General features: G+C 38.8%; 1 protein-coding gene across 3 annotated transcripts in view; it reads left to right on the forward strand.

Annotated features, from left to right (window-relative positions):
* The window catches only part of jade2 (jade family PHD finger 2), a 145550-nt gene that overhangs the window by 89711 nt on the left and 35693 nt on the right, over positions 1–20146 (forward strand). For all 3 annotated transcript variants that reach the window (XR_004340988.1, XM_032576558.1, XM_032576559.1), the window contains exons 7-10: positions 914–1081; positions 3168–3284; positions 11661–12071; positions 12413–12577. Coding sequence is in view for 2 of the 3 variants with exons in the window: in XM_032576558.1 (XP_032432449.1) it covers positions 914–1081; positions 3168–3284; positions 11661–12071; positions 12413–12577 (861 nt within the window). In the remaining variant the exon portion in view is untranslated. The remainder of the gene's footprint in view (positions 1–913; positions 1082–3167; positions 3285–11660; positions 12072–12412; positions 12578–20146) is intronic.

A 20146-nucleotide genomic window follows, 5' to 3' on the forward strand; every position in this document is an offset into this window, starting at 1 on the left:
TATCTCAACAAATCAATAAAGTCGAAGCGCCATTATTTCTTAACCTGTTTCTATAAAATATGGTCTAAATTAGAGCTTAGAAAATTGCTGATGTTTTGAGATGTGACATATGTATCCTCTCTTAATAGGGAAAAAGCTGCTCGCTAACGATGACTAGCATTGGTTTTTAGCTTTTAAGTTGTCAAAACAAGATTCTAAATCTTACATTTATGCCTGAAACATGAAGAAAACACGAACGCAGTGCTTTGCTACTAATTGTCAACACTACAACCACAAGAACAAGGTCAGGAAAAAGTTTTAATTAAAAAAATGGCAAGGAAGAGGGAAGTAGCTCAGTTAAGCTAGCTTGACTATGAGAACCTTAACATGTAGATGTGCTGTGGAATTCTGTGTGTTTCGGTTCAGTTAAAAAATGTTTAAAAGGCGACTAAAATACCAACTCTGACAGATCAGAGTGGAAAGAAGCAATTTAAATGTAATGCTTAAATTAGCTAATCTGCCACCACTGTGTTAGCTTAGCTAATAGCAACAGTAGCTAATCTACCTCAGCAATCACTTATTAATAATCACAAAATAAACATCAAGCCTGAAAACATAAAACTGTGACAGACTGAATGTTCTGCTGTGTGTGTGGGAAATGTTTAAATCCTGATAAGTCGCGTAGCCGACAGAGAGAGAGAGAAAAGAAGAATGCAAGAATATGGTTTAGAGTTGATTTAACGTTTTTTCTGCGTCCTTTCTCCCTTTGCTGCGCTGCACTAACTTAACAGCTTCATCTTCGGGTCTCATTTAGTTAACGGTTCTACTGCAGCAACGCTGCTGTGGATGGAAAGGAAAGAATCGTCGTTTTTCCCTCCAGCCTCGCAGCAGGTCCACACGTTATGACACGTTAACGTCTCGCTCTCTCTGCCAGGCGTGTTACGGCATCCTGAAGGTGCCTCAGGGTAACTGGCTGTGTCGGACCTGCGCTCTGGGGGTCCAGCCCAAATGTCTGCTCTGCCCCAAGAGAGGCGGCGCCCTGAAGCCGACGCGCAGTGGAACCAAGTGGGTCCACGTCAGCTGTGCCTTATGGATCCCTGAGGTGAGCCCACAGTTTTCACTTCCTACAGCCTGCAGGCAAAGTCACATCGGATTGAAAGTTTACTGCAGATTCTTGGTCAGATTTATGTCTAGACTTTGACTAGGCCACTCTAGCAGATCTATTAGAACTATATTTTCCTTTGTGTTACTGGTCACAGTGTGATGTTTTTATAGTATCATTTTCCTTCCTCTTTATAATTATAAATTACTTATAATAAAATGCATAGTTTTGTTTTTCTCTTTCTACCAAAAACTGGACGGTAAAAGTTTTCAGTCTGCGGTTTTGGTCTCTTCTAAACCTTTTTTTGAAGGATAGTTTTGTTTACAGAGTCTTCATAATTCTTTTTGTTTATTGTTTCTGTTGTTTTATTTATTTTGGATATTTAAAATGTCTTCCAGTTCAAGTCTTAAATCTTCTTCAGAATTTAAAGTTTATTGATTTTTATTAAGAATGTGTTCTTGCATTATTATATTAGTGGAAAACTGAATTAATATGAGTTACAGCAGCATTTATTATCTCCTGGGATCAATAAAGTATTTTTAAATTTGATTTGAAATCGTCTCAAACCAACAATTTTATCAAACTATTTTCTGTACTGAAGATTTATAACCAGCAGAAAAACAGTTTTAAACATTTTTCTCCTTTTCACCATAAAGGATAAAAACATTTGATATGTGTGTTAATATGTTCAGGTTTAATGTGATCAATTAAAATCCTTTTCAGTGCTGCATTTAGCCAGATGTTACATTTTTGAGCAGATTTTGTTCATTTTGTTTTCAAACAAAAACATTTAATATGTAAAATAATTTAAAGCACATAAAAAATGATCTGAATGTGTTTCAGCCGATCCTTTCTGTCCTTCACACCTTCAGGAGCTTAAATCAAGTTTAATAACTGATAATACATTTAAAGGATTATCATAAAGCCACTGATTGTTTCTTTTCACCTGAATTGTTTTTTTAAACAGATAAACTTTTTTCCATGAATGGATTTTCACATTTGATCATTTTTCACCTGCCAGCTTTTTTGGTAACTGGATGAAAATCAGGATGTTTAAAGTCTTAACACAAAATGATCTAATCAGAAAACCACATCAAACATGAGCTGGAAATCCGTTTTACCCAAAACACTGAAAATATTCGCTCTGGCAGCAAAACGCTTCCAGAAGGACGAGTGGATGGAGGGAAGGATGGAGGGAAGGATGGAGCGACCTGCGGAAAGAGAGAGAGAGAGAGCGCTGCTTCAGAAACCAGAGGAAGAGGAAGAGGAGTTTCTTTGGAGGGAAGGAAGTGAGGAAGAGGAGAAGAAACGGCTCTTTGATGATAAGTGCTGCTGGAACGAGTCGTTCTTCCTCTGGTGGAGATCCGGATCCGAAGCTGCTCTGATCGAACCGACACAGAAAATAAGATTCAAACAGAGGAAAGAGCAGCAACAATTAAACACATTTTACTCAAACTGTCACAATAAACAAGGAGTCACTATTACCAGTTTTCTATTTTCTTACCAAAACTGCTCTTCAGTCTGCCAGTTTAGAGACTTTATAATTCATTTTATTTGTTGTTTTGTTTATTTTGGATATTTAAAATGTTTTCCAGTGTTAAATGTTTATTAGAACTTAAAGTTTATTGATCTCTAAGAATCTTATTATGTGATTATTACCATCATATTACTGGAAAATGGTCTCCAAACTCCAATATTATCATTTATCGCGGTAACTGCTGGGACAATTTATTGTCCAGTAAACTTTGTTATTGTGACGGGTCAAACTCAATGGCTCCTTGAACAGCTTAGCATCAGCCTATGGCCTATACAAAACATCTATATTACATATTTGGCACAAAATTCTTATCAGATTTCAGTCTGGTCAGTTCTGCCCACTTAGGGTCTCTGTCACTTTAAATCCAACAATCTGCTGCTGGCCACGCCCCCAACTCAACGTTTACTACGCTGCAAACAGATGCGCTATTATACAACTGTACATCTTTGAAAAGCATTAGTGGAGGCTCCTGCACAACCTGAACCTGTGTGTATTTACCTTTGATTCCTGAATTGAATAATTGAATGAACTTTTGCTGTTTTTCTGCAGGTGAGTATCGGCTGCCCGGAGAAGATGGAGCCCATCACCAAGGTGTCCCACATCCCCGCCAGCCGCTGGGCTCTGTCCTGCAGCCTGTGTCGAGAACACACAGGAACCTGCATCCAGGTACGGGGCCCTGAGAACTGCTGCTTTTCTGTCCAGGGCGGCTCCATGGGGGGGCCAGAGGGGCTGAGGCCCCCATGTTAAAGTTCCTCTATATGTTTATGGAAATAAATGTCAGATGATTAGAAAGTGAGGTTCTATTAGAGAAACATCAACAACGTCTGGAGGGATAAACAACATATTTGATATTTATAGTATTTCTAGAATAACTGAAGGTAACTGTTATCTTCGTTTCCTATTTTTAATAACGTTAGAAACATTTTTCCATGCTGTCTTATCTGTGTGAAGAGTTTTGAGGAAAGTTTTTAATGTAACACAATTTGAAATGAGGCTATAAACTAACTGGAAAAACCTGAAGCCCTGTGATTTTGGTGGTGACATTTGAACCAATATTACAGTTTTGATGACAGTCTGGTTTTCTTTATAACTTTATAATTTGTGTTTTTATTAAGTAAAGCACTTTGAACCGCCTTCCTGCTGAAATGTGTTACATAACCGACCAGGGAAAGTAGAAATTTATTAATAATATTGAGGAATTATTGACTTCAAACAAAGTCTTAATTCTGGCTGAAAAGTCACTTTTATCTTATTTCTAGTGTATTAAGAGATTTGCACTAGAAAATAGAGAAAAATACTTGGTAACATTTTGTTAGATCACAAATTTCTAATTGAACATAATTCAATCAATTCAAATGGTTTTTATATTGCATCCCTTAAACAAACCCAGTTAGCTCGTGTTAACCTGCCTGCCGTCCAGGTGAGCCCCTCGCTGTGTGTGTGTGGTTTTCACACACACACACACACACGCACACACACACACACACACAGGCTGTTTGTGCAGCCGTGGGAGTGTTTGCTTTGACCGTATTGATGCTGTAGATTAACGGTGAGTCTTTGAGCCAGATCTGCCCACAGGGAGAGAATCTCACTCTCATGTTTCCGTAGCTGGAGGTGGATGAACACACACACACACACACACACACACACACACACACACACACACTGTAAAGATGCTGATGCTACATGGCAGCGCGATGAAGTGGAGAGGATTTTCCTCGTTAAAAGTTTCAGAATTGATTATTTTTCTTTCTCTGAATAATCCGCCATTAAAAATACAAAATGTTTTCTGCATCATCATTTTGTTCCTTATGTTTCATCTTCAACTGTATAAAATGGTTCTAAAAACACAGAACATTTTGCCATCAACATGGATCAAAATGTTGGTCAGTTTTTCATTTCTTTTGCTTCAGAAGCTCCACACAGCTGGTCAGTGTTTCGGCTGCTTCCAGTTTTCTGTTAGTTTGTTCCAGATGAACTGCGGCAGTCAAAGCAGGCGGTAAACGTGATTTTATAACCGATTTATAAATGTTTTACTCCTTTATTCTCTTTTAAATAAGTTTGATTTATTTGTTCCAGTTTATTACAGCAGTTTTTCATTCTGTCTTAATTCATTGTTAGCACAATTTCCCAATAAAATATTAATAAAATTTAATATTTCATTGGACTTTGACTGGAAGATATTTTAAATATCCAAAAAAAAAAACCATAACAGACAATAAATATTTTATGATGCCTCTGTAAACAAAACTGCACTTAAAAAAATATTAATCATCAGAATGGAAATTAGTGAGCTGATTTTAATTTATCATTTGATTAATTGGTTCTGATGACAGATTAAATATCTGCCATTAATTTGTCTTTTGTTTAGATTTTGAAACTCTAGAAATTGAAGTATAACTTTTAAAATAACAAAGTTTGTATTAATCCATTAAATGTTACAAATATTTCAGAGTATTTGTCCTCAGTCTGACTCTTTGTTTCTGTTTAATTCTTTTCTTCATCAGTTTTAACTTCGTTTGCCTAATGACTGCCAGTGAACCATATAAATAATATGCATTTAACAACTTCACCTTAGTGATTATAAAATCCTTCAAGAGGCTTTTAATCAGTTTGACCACAACATGAAAAGCTCAGCCTGGAAAACCTGCGGCATAAATCTAAACGTCGGCCCTAATTAATGAGCTTTTCTATAAACTCAGGACATTTTTACTTCATGCTTGGATTGAGTTTAGAGACTTTTAGACATTTTGATTTTAAATATCTGGGATTTGAAGGATGAGAGGCTGAAATCAAACTTTGATATCTGGTTTGGACCAAAACTTAGTTTGAGCTGAAGATTGAAACCCAAAGCAGGAACATTTCATTTCATTATTATATTCTTTCTTTCCTATATAAACTGATATGAAGCGATTTAAATAGCAGTAACAGGCAAAACCCTGGAGGGTGAAAACTTTAAGCTACACACTCATTTTTCCTTTCATAAAATCAGAAAAAACTGTGTCAAAACTGCAGGTTTTACACAACTGGTACTCAAACACTGCAACAAACATTAATTAATCTCACCCAACACTATGCAAACCCTCCGTCTGCGCCGATGAAGACTGATTCACCTTGGAGTTAAAAGTGAAACTGACTGCATGACCTTTATTCCAGTTGATTTACAGAAATATTTAGAGATGAAACTTATTGGAAAGAAATGGTTGAATAAGGAGAAGATATGAGCTCTGAAGTAACGAACCTGATTCTGGCAGTGCTGCCTCCGAAAACCTTTGAAAAAATTTCTGTGGCGAAAGATAGAAATGAACCTGCAGACTGAAGAATACAATCTGCTTCTGTCTGTTGAATATGCAGCCAAAAAACAGATAAACATTTTAAAACTGGGCCCAGGTTAAAGCCAAAGCATTTTTTACAGTGACGTGGCTCACACCCAGCAGCCGACTCCTTGCTGAGTTCAACCATTTGAGTTCAGTAAACTAGAAAATTTCGGAAGAAATTTAGCCGGGGCCTGCCGAGGCGCGCCCGTCGGGCATGGGCCCGGCGTCGTCACGCTACAAATCGGCGTCGACGCTAAAGAACGCCGCAACGTAATCAGTGGCACGCGGAGAATCGCAAGAACGTTAAGCGAGGCGGACGTGCACCATTCAGTATTATAAAGTAAGTATATCAGCTAAAATCAGCAGAAACGCTAATGTTAGCGTCATTGCTTTCATCAGTATGTGGGAAATCACTAGGATATTTTCTGTAATTGATTTACTCCATTCAGTATACTAAACATTGCTAAAAAGTAAAATAAATAGCTAATAGCTTATTGAAGCTAAAATGCTAACGCTAATGAACCTTGCATTGAACTGTTTAGTAACAGTTCAATGCTCATAAACTGCAGGAAGGCAGTTCATTAGCATTTACCTAATGATTGTCACAAATATAAATTTTCAATAACGCACACACACACAACATATTACAGTTTAAAAATATATATTGACCTTATGTTAAAGATTTCTACAAACTTTTTACAGGTAAAGTTTACAATGAACCAAAATTACAACATTTAAAGAATACCATAAATTTAAGAATCTAATGTCTCTGCAATAAAAAGAAATTGCTATCTTTTTTATTTTTAAACAACACCTCATATTGTTAAATAACTGATTTTATGTATTCAAGTTTTAAATATTACATTTGAGTTTGCATGGATGTAAAATTACTGCTCAGTTTAAAAATTACAGTATTTTTAAACTGAGCAGTTTAAAAATATGCTCAGTATTTTTAAACTGCTCAGCTAAACTTTGCTCTTTAGCTTGTTAGCTTGTCGATGTTTCAGTTTTATTCGCTGGGAAAATTATTCTTTGTCTGCTTTGAAGATAAGCAGACAAATAATAAAAAACAAGTTTTGATATTAACTCTCAACTTCATTCACAAAACTTTTTCGTTATTTATTACGCAACGAACATGCATTTCACATAAGAACAAAACAATGAGGTGACGTTGCCTGTCCTTGAACACAACGCTGATCCCTCTTCACCCTGTCACCAACTCACACACATCCTCATTGTGTTGTGTTCTGTAAATAAACACAAAACACAAGCAAAATCAATAAACTATATGCATATTCCAGTATACTGAGTTTTGGTTTTACATTCATTCTATTTAAATGTAGTTTGTTCGTGCTTACCAATGTTTTCTGGCCGGATGTCAGGCACCGTTTTCCCCTGGTCAGTTCGTCGATGTCTGGTTTTAGTTCTATTCTGTGGCAATCCGCAAAACGGCGTGTAGGTTTTCGTCAGTAATGCGCGATCTGTGCTTGGCCTTGTTTAAAGTCATTATTGAAAACATCTGTTCGCACAGATAGGTGCTTCCAAACGTGGACAAAACACGAGCTGCATGGAGTCGAAGCTGTGGCATCAAATCAGGGGGCAGTAGACGGTAAAAGTCCTCGATTGAAACATCACGGGACTTCGCTCTTTAGCTTGTTAGCTTGTCGATGTTTCAGTTTTATTCGCTGGGAAAATTAATAATCAGCTTGAGGTGACTCTGCTGCACTCTAGTGGCGAGAAGCCGTAATGTTGGTTGGTAAGAATCGGAAGGCATTATGGGATATGTAGTTTGTAGTCAATTCGTGCTCAAAACCTATTTTAAGTCAATCAACGGGGCTGTCAAACGGTGGTAGGGGGGAGAGGGCCACATAAAACGACGTAGCCGGCCACATGTGGCCCGCGGGCCTTGAGTTTGACACATGTGCAATAGAGGATCTATCTGCTGCTCATGCAAAACAGTCTATTTTAATCCCATGTGTAATAGTCATTGGGTTAAATCAGTTATATAATGCTGAAAACGCAAGTAGTTGATGTAAAAATATTCAAGGCTTTTATTTTGAAATTTTCAGTATGCTTAATTTCAAAGTTCCGAACGAATCCCATGTGTAACAGTGCTTTGCATGAAAAAGTCAAATAAAGCCAAAAAGAGCAATTACATGATGTAAAAATATTCAAGGCTTTTATTTTGAAATTTTCAGTATGCTTCATTTCAAAGGGCCAAACTAATACCATGTGTAACAGTGCTTTGGATGAAAAAGTCAAATAAAGCCAAAAAGAGCAATTACATGATGTAAAAATATTCAAGGCTTTTATTGTGAAATTTTCAATATGCTTAATTTTAAAGTTTATAACTAATCCCATGTGTAACAGTTACTGAGTTAAATCAGTTATATACAGCCCATAGCAGCAATTAGTTCTAAAGGCCAGTTCAGTCCTGATCTGTTTCAACTGAGCGGTCCACTATAGATAGAACTACAGCGATGCGTATTTGTAGTCCAAACCAGCAGCCAATAGCCTCTTGAGATCCGTTGCTATGGCAAATAATGGTCTCAGCAGGGTGTGAGCTCTGAGCTCTGAGCTGTCAAACACACAATTGTGTGTTTGAGCAAACACGTTTTACTGACAAAAAGCATTGGAAACAAATCCTTCCTGTTGGGGAACCGTAATACATATTCGAAAAGCGTTTAAAGCGTATGAGAGGTCAATGTGTCTTCTGCGATAGTCCCGAGATTCATATCTGTACCTCACTCAGAGCATTTACAGCGATGAGAGAAAGAAATGTTGTGCCCAGATCTGAAATTCTATTCAAATACATGGGAGAGAGCCTCAGACAGCCTCAGAAAATCCTGTCGCATGACTTTGCTCTGAAGCACCGTGACAGAAAACCGTACGGTCTAGATAAATTTCGAAAACATTTTACCGGAGCAGACAGGCGTATCAATGTCAGGACCGATTTTGATACTAATCGTGCGATATTTGTGGGCGTGATGGCGATTTCAAAAATGATTTGGGCTGAAAAAGTTGTCTTCATCTCTCACTCTAAGCAGCCAGAGACGCACTCTAACTTTAGGAAAAATGAGAAACTTTGGGTCGCTTAGAGGCAAATTGTGGACAAACCGTAACTGGTATCGACGAGCCGTCTTCACTTTCGAAGAGATCACAGACGTATCTACAAAATGAAATTTGAATGGCATTTCTAGGTGAATTTGTGACGACACAGAAAATCCTCAAAAATAGGGTATTTCTAGGATTTTTCCCATTGACTTATAATGGGGTTTGTTGAGCAGCCGGGCCACACCCAGCAGGACTCCTTCTTACGTTGAGTTCAGTAAATAAGTGTGAGCAGCCGCAGCGGGCTCCTTCTGACGCTTTATTGGAAACAAGTGGAGTTTTACAGTGAACCGATGCATCTGCTGTGTTTTAAAAACGAACGGCTGCATCATCAGGAACACGATTCAGTGAAATGATGACTTTGTTGTAAAGATGTTCATAAGATCAGACCTGGAGTCCAGTTTCAGTCGGAGAGAAAAATAAAGGAATAAAAATCAACATGTTTGGATTTTTTATAATTATTAAAGCAAAATAATTTATGTTAAATTTACTCTAATTTATTAAAATCACATACATTCAATATTTAAATGGATTTATAGAGGACGTGAACTCTTCTTGTCTGGTGACTGCAGAGTGAAAACATGTAGCAACACGTTAGCTACATGCCCAGCTTAGCTAGTAGATAATGGGGGGTGCTGTGGTGGCACAGGGGGTTAGCACGCCCCACGTTTGGAGGCCTTAGACCCGCGGACGTCGAGGGTTCGACTCCCGGTCCCGACGACCTTTGCCGCATGTCCTCCTTCAAAAATGGCGCCGGCTCAGCTGGCTGCCTGCAGACGCAGCTCCTGTTGTGTGTGTTAATCTGTGTATAAAAAAAAATCTTGCTGTAACTGCGAAATAACTACAAAGTTGTACTTGTGTTGTTTATAGGAACGAGATAGCGAGAGCTAGCTCTAAGCTTGTGGCGTGTTTGGTGTTGCCATAGCAACTGCCTACCAAGATGGCTGCCAGTGAGTGTGAAGTGTGACGTCACATGAGAACAAACAGTGGAGAAAAATAGTGAAAACAACAATCCCAACAGTTTTAGGGGTTTTTAAGGATCAATGGTAATGGTGATAAATTTCTTGTCACAATAAAAGATCGGCGATACGACAATCGCTCACTTCTACAAGACCGTTTACTTCCAGACAGGTAGAATAAGGATTACTGCTTGGTAAATTAAACTCCTGTGAAGATTTGAATCAGAGGGAAGATGAGATGGAGGTTGTATGTCCGGAGTTGTTTTCCAGATGGCTGAGCGTTTTGGACCAGGCAGGTTTTTGTCGCTAGCGCTCGTACACAAACGCAGCGCACAGCCCTCCTGCTGAATGTTGAACTCCTCTGACAAGTACAAGCAGCAAACCTGCTCGCACATTCAGAACGGTTCAGGAACACGGCGCCGACAGCCCTCGGGGCTCACACCGGCGGGATCGCACCGTGCCTGAGGAGACGCAGTGGGAGGCCGCTGCTCTGGATGACCTGCAATGAATCGCGCCGAGAAACACTCAAACTATCACAACTTACCAAAATGCCAGCGGAGGTTGGTGAGGGATCCGTGTTTGTTGTGACCTGGTTTCTGTTTCTGCTTTGCTGCACTTCTATTGCTACATCAGAGACGGAGCAAATGGGCAGAAAACACTTTGGAGTCAAACTGGGCTTAAAAATAATGTCAGATTTTTTATTTTCATATCAGAGTTTTTGTTTTTTCTTTTTCTTTTCTAAACATTAGATTAGAAATGACTTGTTTCAATCATCCCTTCGGAGTTGTACAACAGAGAATCACAGCCATGATATAAGAATGTTTGTTTAATCAATGTTGTTGTTAAAACATCAGCAGAACTAGATAACAAGACCAAAACAAGTTTATTTAAATAGCGAGGGAGAGGGAAGTAGGTCAGCTATGCTAACTTGACTATGACCATCTTCACATGTAGATGTGCTGCAGGATTCATTGTGTTTTGGTTCAATTAAGAAATAAAAAAGGTGACATAAACACCAACTCTGACAGATCATCAGTAGATCAGGTGATTAAATTAGCTAATGTACCACCGCTGTGCTAGCTTAGCTAACAGCAGCACTAGCTAATCTACCACCGCTGTGCTAGCTTAGCTAACAGCAGCACTAGCTAATCTACCACAGTGATCACTTATCAATAACTGCAAAATAAACATCAAGCCTGAAAATATAAAACTGTAACCGACTGAATGTTCTGTTTTTTATGTGGGAATGTTTGAGTGTTTTTTGGTGACATGTAAATGGTTATCTACATAAGATGGTCATATAGAAACATTAGTTTCTATATGACTCTGTCGCTCACTGACACAGAGAGCGATAAAAAAAACTAGTTTGGAGGTCAACAGTTTTTCTGCGTTATTCTTCCCTTTGCTGCGGCGCTCTGCTCTAAACCAACAGCTTCATCTTCAGGTTTCATTTAGTTAACGGTTCTACTGCAGCAGGATGAGAAGGAGAAGAATTGTCTTTTTGCAGTGAAACTTCCTGTTTTAAACAATAAAATGCAGCAGGTCTACAGAAACAAGGAGCGAATTGGTGGAAAAAAATCCAACAGTTAAATCTTGAAAACCAAAATTAGCAGTAGTTGGACGTGGGCAGTGAAAATGTTCTTGTCGCCCTGCAGTGCTCCACGCCCTCCTGCATCGTGGCCTTCCATGTGACGTGCGCCTTCGACCACGGCCTGGAGATGAAGACCATCCTGGCCGAAAACGACGAGGTTCGCTTCAAGTCCTTCTGCCGGGATCACAGCTCCGCCGCCAACAACGCCAACGGGAACCACGCCGTCTCTTCCGCCCCCAACGGCGTCAACGGAGCGGCCAGGTCCGAGCAGCGCCACGAGCCCGACGGCTCCGGCGACCCGGAGCAGAGCCGGGCGTCCCACCCGGTGTCGGCGTCGGAGCGGGCCGAGCGGGACCAGCTGGAGAGGGAGAAGGTGAGCCAGAGGAAGCAGAAGCTCCAGGAGCTGGAGGACGAGTTTTACAGACTGGTGGAGCCGAGCGACGTCGCCGAACACCTGGGGCTGCCGCTGCTGCAGGTACGCCTCGCTGCTCACCCCACATTACAAAACACAAAAAAACACAAGGACATTTCTGAGCTCCAAAAGCTGAACATTTTCAAGAAAAAGTCCAAAAAATACTTTGGTAACTTTTTTACTTTTAAAAATTTGGGAAAAGTGGAAAAGTTTTGATTTTAGAAACTGAGAAATTTTCATGTATTTTCTACATAATTTCTGAGCTTAATCTCAAAGTTTCTGTCTGTTGTTGGAAACCTTCTCCTTTCTTTTCTTTAGTCAACGACTCCAGTCTGCTGCCACGATTTAGTATTTTGCATCCAAACGCACCAAAAGAAATAAAGCCTGGCGTATTTATTTTGCAGGTGGATTTCTTATATCAGTTCTGGAAGCTAAAGCGGAAGGCCAACTTCAATCAGCCTCTGGTGGCGCTAAAGAGAGACGAGGTGGACAACCTGGCCCAGCAGGAGCAGGACGTCCTCTACAGGAGACTCAAACTCTTCACACACCTCCGCCAGGACCTGGAGAGGGTGAGTGGCAACGTGTCTGTCTGGGGAAACACTGGAGGAAACGCTGCAGCTGCGTTTTATTCTGAAAGGTTAACCTCCTGTTCGCCTGGTTCCTTGTTCCACCATGTTGAGTTTGTGGTGGGAAGAAAAGCTTCCAGTTAAACTGGCAGAGGCAGTGGGAGCTTTTTTTGTTTTTGTTGGAAACCAGAAGATGGCGAGACAAAATGCGCTGCTGTTTCAGTTTGAACAAGCTGTCTGTGACTCTGTGATAAATGACACAGTAAACCTTGAAGTAACACGGCAAACGAGGCATTTTTATGGGTTTGGTGGTTGGAAAACCTCAGACTCTTGGTGTGATTGTTTAAAATGGAGGTGAAGGAAGAGTTGTTGAGTAAATGGTGTTTAGTGAAGTGAAAATATAAGGTTTGGTCCCTGAGGTTCTTCTACCTGTCAGGGACTGACTGGATGCATAAAAAGTCTGCAAAACATTGGAAAACATTAAATTAATCATGAAATAATTGTTAACTAATATAGTAATAGATTAATCGCTAATTGGGGTATTCGCTAAAAAAATAAAAAACATATTGAAAGGAGTAATTAAGCTGAAGCCGTATAAAAAAATTCAACATTTTGCATTTCAGATCAAATGTCTGTAAATCTGTTCTAATATTGTATAAAAAGCCCTTAGTAGTTAAATTAAAAATATATAAAATGTGGAAATTTCTAATCCAGTTAATTGTCAGAACAATCGATTAATTTATTACTGAAATGTTGTCCCATTGTCTAAAGGTTTCTAACTATGAATCAGTTTTTCTGTCAAACCTTTTATTTTAATCACCAAATATTTATCTGGATGATTCTCAGGCATTAGCCCTCAGCAGGCTAATGCTAACAAAAAGCTAATACTGATGCATGTAAAGGTCTGGTTACAGCTGCGCTCACAAAGTGAAACAATAAAAACACAGAAACCAGGTTCAATCTGGCGCCCGCTGTTCCCCATCGCCCCGTTTCTCAGGTAAACCTGCTTTGATAAGCAGCTTTAATTTAACTCAGTTTCATTAAGGAAATCTAAAATGCTTTTTATCTCCTTCCGAGCCGCGAACCAACCCGTTTTCTCTCATCAGGCTGCAGACTAAACATTCTGGTTTCTGTTTAGTATTTTTTCCTCACGTCTCTGTTTTCATGCAGCCCATTTGGCTCGATCAGAACCGGTTCGGTTTAACTCGGCTGATTCAATTTGGCTCGCAGTGGGGCGACCATCTGGCAATTAGGCGGCAGCGTTTCAACCAGATGACTTCAAATTCTGCAGCAAGCTGAAAAATAATCGATTTCTGTTTTCATCTCCTCTCTGCTGGGAAGAAACGCTGAAAGAAAAAATAAATGAAACCTCCGGAAAACAGATCAGGTTTGTTCAGGTGCTGGAAATCCTTGAAGATGTTTGCACTTCAAGGTTTGGAAAGTCCTTGATTTCTGTATAAAGTCCTTGAAAGTTCTTAATATTCAAACTGCATTTTGTACCCTAAAGAAAAAGATTTAAAACTTCAGGTATCTCACTAATGAGATTTTAAGACAAATGGAAAAACTTTACGTTGTAGCAGAAAGACGTTCCATATTCAAGATGCCGAATGTAAAATGATAAAGTTTTGCGAGGGATTGCAAAAGACCAAAATAAAATGTTCTATTTTAGCTAATCTTTCCCCTGCTGTAGAAAGTATAATAATATCACAACTCATTAATAAATGATATAATAGTGAACTGAAACTGAACTTCTTTAGTTCATTTGTATTTTTTCTCCAAACTGCTGGAAAAGTTTGAAATTTACCTTAAAAACTCCAGAATTTTACTGCCTGAATAGGAAACTTTTGTTTTTGGCAAACAGCTTCCTGAGGTTTTATCTGGGCTTTGGATGATACAGTCCGGCCCGCGGAGCCGTTTGGTATCGATTTGGTACCGTTTGGTCCGACCTGACCAACCTCCTGAGCAGTCAGCGTCTCTGTCCTCTCCAGAAGGCCTCTCCCTCTGGACCGGCCGCTGTGGATGTGTGAGCGGTGAGGTGAACCCAACCACGTCCCGTCTCTGAAGTCACCTCGGCTTCTCCCATCAATACCCGGAAAACTGCTGAACTAATGCACTTTAAGTGCCACAAAAGCAGCTCTCTGATTGGCTGCTAATGCTATGCAGCAAACCGTAAATATGCAGCGCTGGTTAGTAACTACTAGTAACTAGTAGTTAGTAACTAGTAGTTACTAACCAGTTACATTTACTAGAGCAATTTTATGTAAAAAATATACTTTTAAGAGTATTTTATTTATTGAGTAAAATTTCAATCAAAACTTCACCAGACAAAAATTTATAAGTTCTGCTTTCAAAATGAAAAATTAGAAAATAGTTTTTTTGTCCGATTTTTTTTATTTCATAATTTTGTGACTTATATGAATTATTTTCATTTTGGTCTTTAAACTATCATAGGTAAAAGTTTGAGTCACTAATTGCTAAGATTGCTTTTAGCGTCTATCATGGGGAATTGAGAATCATATATATATATACATATATATATATATATGTATATATATATATATGATTCTGTGACAGACTGAATCATATATTTTCAGTCTGTCACTGAATATATGACAGACTATATATATATATATATATATATGTTGCTCGGCTCAGACACAGATGACATTCGGAGTTGTCTTTGCGAATTAAAAAGAAGATTTTATTTACCTTTATACAAAAATACAGCTTGACATACTCGGTGCCTAACGCTCCTCAGAAGAACGGAAACTGAGCCCTGCAGGAACACACATCAAAAACCGTTGCATTCAATGACATAAAGGAAATATCAGTTACTAAGTTATCAAGCTACAATGAAACATGAATGAACTTATTATAATAAACAAAACAAATTGGGTGGGGTACCTGTGAACTTTAATACACATGAACAGTATAATAAATAAATAAACTAATAAATTCGGTGTCTCTCACATATATATACAGTACAGACCAAAAGTTTGGACACACCTTCTAATTCAATGGGTTTTCTTTATTTTCATGACTATTTATAAGGCAATAAATCCCACTTATTAACCTGACAGGGCAGGTTGACCTATGAAGTGAAAACCATTTCAGGTGACTACCTGTTGAAGCTCATCAAGAAAATGCAGAGTGTGTGCAAAGCAGTAATCACAGCAAAGGTTGCTACTTTGAAGAAACTAGAATATAAGGGCTATTTTCAGTTGTTTTGCACTTTTTTGTTTAGTGCATATTTCCACATGTTATTCATAGTTTTGATGCCTTCAGTGTGAATCTACAATGTCAATAGTCATGAAAATAAAGGAAACTCATTGAATTAAAAGGTGTGTCCAAACTTTTGGTCTGTACTGTATATATATATACAACTGTAGATCAGCATTGTTTGCTGCATATTTGTGTGTGTGTGTGTGTGTGTGTGTGTGTGTATGTACATTTGCTGCGTTACAGGTTTTTAATTTAATTCATAATGTTCTTAAAAACTCTTAAATTTGAGTTGGTGAAACCTGCAGAAATCCTGATCAGAGGATTCATGACAGACGAACGATGATGGTACAGATAATTACTGACATGTTACTGTACTTTACCAATCAACATAATTAAAATAAAATCTCTGATGTTTTGTAATCGGTAACGTTTAGTTATTTTAAAGCATGACGTGTTCGTGTAAACGTTGGATGAAGCGGCTCCGGCTCTGCGTCGCTTTCTTCTCTCGCAGTCTGAGAGAAAACTGCATCGATTCTCGGTGCTGCTGGCAGGATCGATCTGGACTCGGCCGCATTTTGTCCAAACGAGTTGACAGCTCACCGCTGGTCGTCGATAAGCTGGACGAACTTCCTTACACTTCATCTGTCTTCTTCAGGCCTTTGACTCTGTTTCTTTCACTGGGGCCGTTGAAAAAACTAAAAGAACTCAGGAATTTTAATACTAATCTCTAATAATCTCAGAAATTTTGTTTCAAACTTTTGACTTTTCAAACTCAGAAATTTTCTTAAAAGAAACTTACAAATTTTAGAATTTAGAATTTTTGGAAATGTTCTTGTTTTTGGTATTGAGATTTTTGGCCAAATTGTTCTCCTTCCTTCTGTGTACAGTGACCCACCGTCGTTCTGGTGGTTCCAGTCTTTATTCTGGGCAGTTATTCAGAAATGTGGCAGCGGTTTTTTTTAAGTCTTCTGCTGTTGTGTTTGTGTGGGAAGAAAATATTCCAGTCGTCTCAGGGTTTTCTGTCAAATTAAAAATCTTCTCCATGCCACCATTTGGCATCCCGGGACGCCGATCCGATCAGAACCCGCCGGCTGAACCGTTCGTCCTGCTGCCGTTGTGAATAAATGCGTGTCGGTGCCGGAGGATCCGGGCGGCTAACGTCGGGCGGATTATCTCCCTCCTCTTCCTCTTCCTCTTCCTCTTTGAAGTGCTGCCAATGGAACGAATTGCACCGTGCGCTGCCTAATGCCCTGCTGAGCTTTCTCCGTTTCTGCACTCCCCTCCTGAGCGCTGCCCAGAAAAAACTCTTGTTCCTCGTCAACATCACCACATTATTCATCCGATCAGGATGCAACAGGTGAAAGCCGTGTGAAGCAGTGATTGGATAGAGAAAGCTGCTTTTATTATCATCTTTCTGCTCCACAGGTAGAGAGACATGTTGCAACGGAGCGTCACGCAGGAAAAGGATGCTTGCTAACCATGGCTAGCATTGATTTTAGCTCTTAAGTTGTCAACATAAGGTAGTAAATCTTAAATGTTTGCCTGATGTATAAAAGAAAAAGCGATGCAGAGCTTTGCTAATAATTGGCAAAAATACGACAACCAGATAACAAGATCAGGAAAAAGTTTCAGTTAAAAAAAAGATCAGGGCGGGGGGGAGTGGGCCAGTTATGCTAGCTTGACTATGACAACCTGAAAGTGTAGATGGTGCTGTGGAATTCGGTTTAGTTTTAAAAAAATTAGAAAGGTGACCTAAACAACTCTGACAGTAGAGTAGGCTTTTAAATTAGCTAATCTACCACCGCTGTGTTAGCTTAGCTAATAGCGATCACTTATTAATAATCACAAAATAAACATCAAGCTGAAAACATTAAACTGTAACTGACAGAATGTTCTGTTTTTTGTGTGGAAATGTTTGAGTGTTTTTTGGTGTTGAAGCCTGACACATAAAGATGCGTTGTTGTCAGTTACCATGGCAACCAGTCTGTGTTTAGCGTGGCCGACAAAAGAAGAATACGAGCGGTTTAAATTTGTATTTGAACGGTTTCTGCGTTATTTTTCCCTCTTGCTGCGGCGTGCTGACCCACCACATAAAAATGTAAAAGTTTTAACTTTTGGTGTTTAAATTACTTTTAGATTACTAATTTCTAAAGAAACATGAACACCTTTGGGTCTCATACTGGTGTAGATATTTTTAGACAAATTCTGAGCAAAACAATTAAACAAAACGACTTTCTAACCGTCATCTTCCTCCAACAGAACAATGGTGTCAGAACAACGCAGCCCAAAGCAGCAACGAGAGCAAATCAGAGCCAAACGTGTCAAATACTAAAGGCCAGTGAGAATATTAAACATAAACTTTGATTTGTTTTGTTGGACTGGAAAGCAGCCATGAAGAAGAAAAATGTGTTTATATTCCTCAGAGGTATGTAATAACCAGCCAAGAAATTTATTGACTGAGGTTTAATTTTCCAGTGAATACAGGAATAATGAAAATCTAACTTGTGCTTCTATGAAGTCAGAGAGGGCAGGTTTCTGCAGTAAATACTTTTATCTTGGATCATTTTAATACATTTTTGCTACATTTCCAGGTTGGTGGAGCTAAAGTGAAGCCTACAGTATTAACTTTCAGAATCACAGTGAAAGTTACAAATTCACTTATTGCTGTCGTTTATTTTATTTTTACAGAGAATCAACATTTTTGCACAAATTTAGATTATATGTGGTGCAGGCCTTAAAACTGTCTTAAATTAATTTTAAAAATGTAAGTTGTCTTATATTTTGTCAATGCAGGACTATTTAATCTCGTATATTTAGTTTCTCTGTCAGGCAAACATTTGATTTGCATTTTGACATCTTTATTGTGTTCTGCAATTCAAAGCTGTTGAGGCTACCACTAACTAGCTGCTAATACACCTTGCTAACTAGCTAGCTGGCTTTTCTGTGTCTACCATAGGGTAAGTGCAAATAGATCTGCATTTGGCTGGATGATGTTCATTATCATCACTGGATATCTTCTGTTGCTAACCCAGACATCCTTAAAAAGTCCTTACAAGGCCTTAAATTAATAGAATGTTATTAAATCCAGTTTAATTTGGCCTTAAATACGCTAATCACAGGTCTTACATTTTGTTGTGAGATTATTTAATCTTGTATCTTCAGGCAGAAGTTTGAGTCTTCAGACATCTTCAAAGCGTTTTGTGAGTTGATCAGTAACTAGCTGCTAATTCACCTTTGTTAGCTCGTTAGCTAGCTAGCGTTCTTTGCGTCCATCATGGCTAAGTGCAGAGGTATCACCAGTTGGCTGGACAATGTCTGTTTTTGCCACTGGTTGAGTTCTGTTGCCAAACCAGCAGGAAAAATGAACCAAAATATGAAAAAAAATTAAATCACTATTACAACTAACAAAAACTAAACAATATTTAATAAAAACTAACAAACATACTCTAAAAACTAATTAAAACTAACTGAATTAGACAAACAAAAAATCATAATGAATCTAAACTAAAATGAAAACCTGAACCTATGACTGTATATTTTCATATCAGTAACGGCCGTCTCTCCTTTTCCCTGCTGGTACCAGTACCAGTACCAGTACCAGTACCAGCTGCTGGCAGGCCGGCAGGCGGCGCCGCTCGGTGTCCGGCCCGCTGCTCTCATTCAATACTTTTCATCAAACTCGACCCAGCATGAGAAAAGCAAATGAAACGTAAAGGAAGGAGATGTTTTCATTATTTCAGCTAATCAGTTTTTTTCTCAACTCCCTTTTTCCTCTTTTGACCTTTTCGACGTCTAATAAACGGTAAAAACCAGAGGAAAAATGCTGTTATGAAGTTTATAAAGAGGTAATTATGGAATCCACTGAGAGGCGAGGAAGAAAATATGCGTTAAGCTTTAAGATGGCTGTTTGGAAGCAGCAGGTAATCTGTTGGTACGCCGTGTTCAGAGGGAAGAAAGCCGCTGCTGCTCTGGCAGCAGGTTACAATTTCACAGCTTGTTTGCTTTCCACAAAACTCCCCTGGTGCTTCTGTTCGAAGAGAACAGAGAAGAAGTCTGGAGGCCAAGCGAGACCGTCTGGAAAACTTCAGCATGTTCAAGCTGGAGGTGAAAAACAGGAGATAAAGTTAATTAAAATACATCTGGGAGCCAAAAAGACCAGAAATAAAACATTTGTCTACTTTGTTGAGCAGGTAGTCAGGATTATTGGACTTACACTGATTCAGAAAAGTTTATTTATTTATTTACAGTATATCTCACATAGGCCTGTCACAATAATCAATATGTAAATTAATCAAAGGACAAATTAAAGCAAACTCAATAGTTTCTATTTGCATGATTTATCGTTTTTCT

Source organism: Xiphophorus hellerii, chromosome 11, assembly GCF_003331165.1.
Source record: "Xiphophorus hellerii strain 12219 chromosome 11, Xiphophorus_hellerii-4.1, whole genome shotgun sequence".
In the NCBI taxonomy this organism is placed as follows: Eukaryota; Metazoa; Chordata; class Actinopteri; order Cyprinodontiformes; family Poeciliidae; genus Xiphophorus; species Xiphophorus hellerii.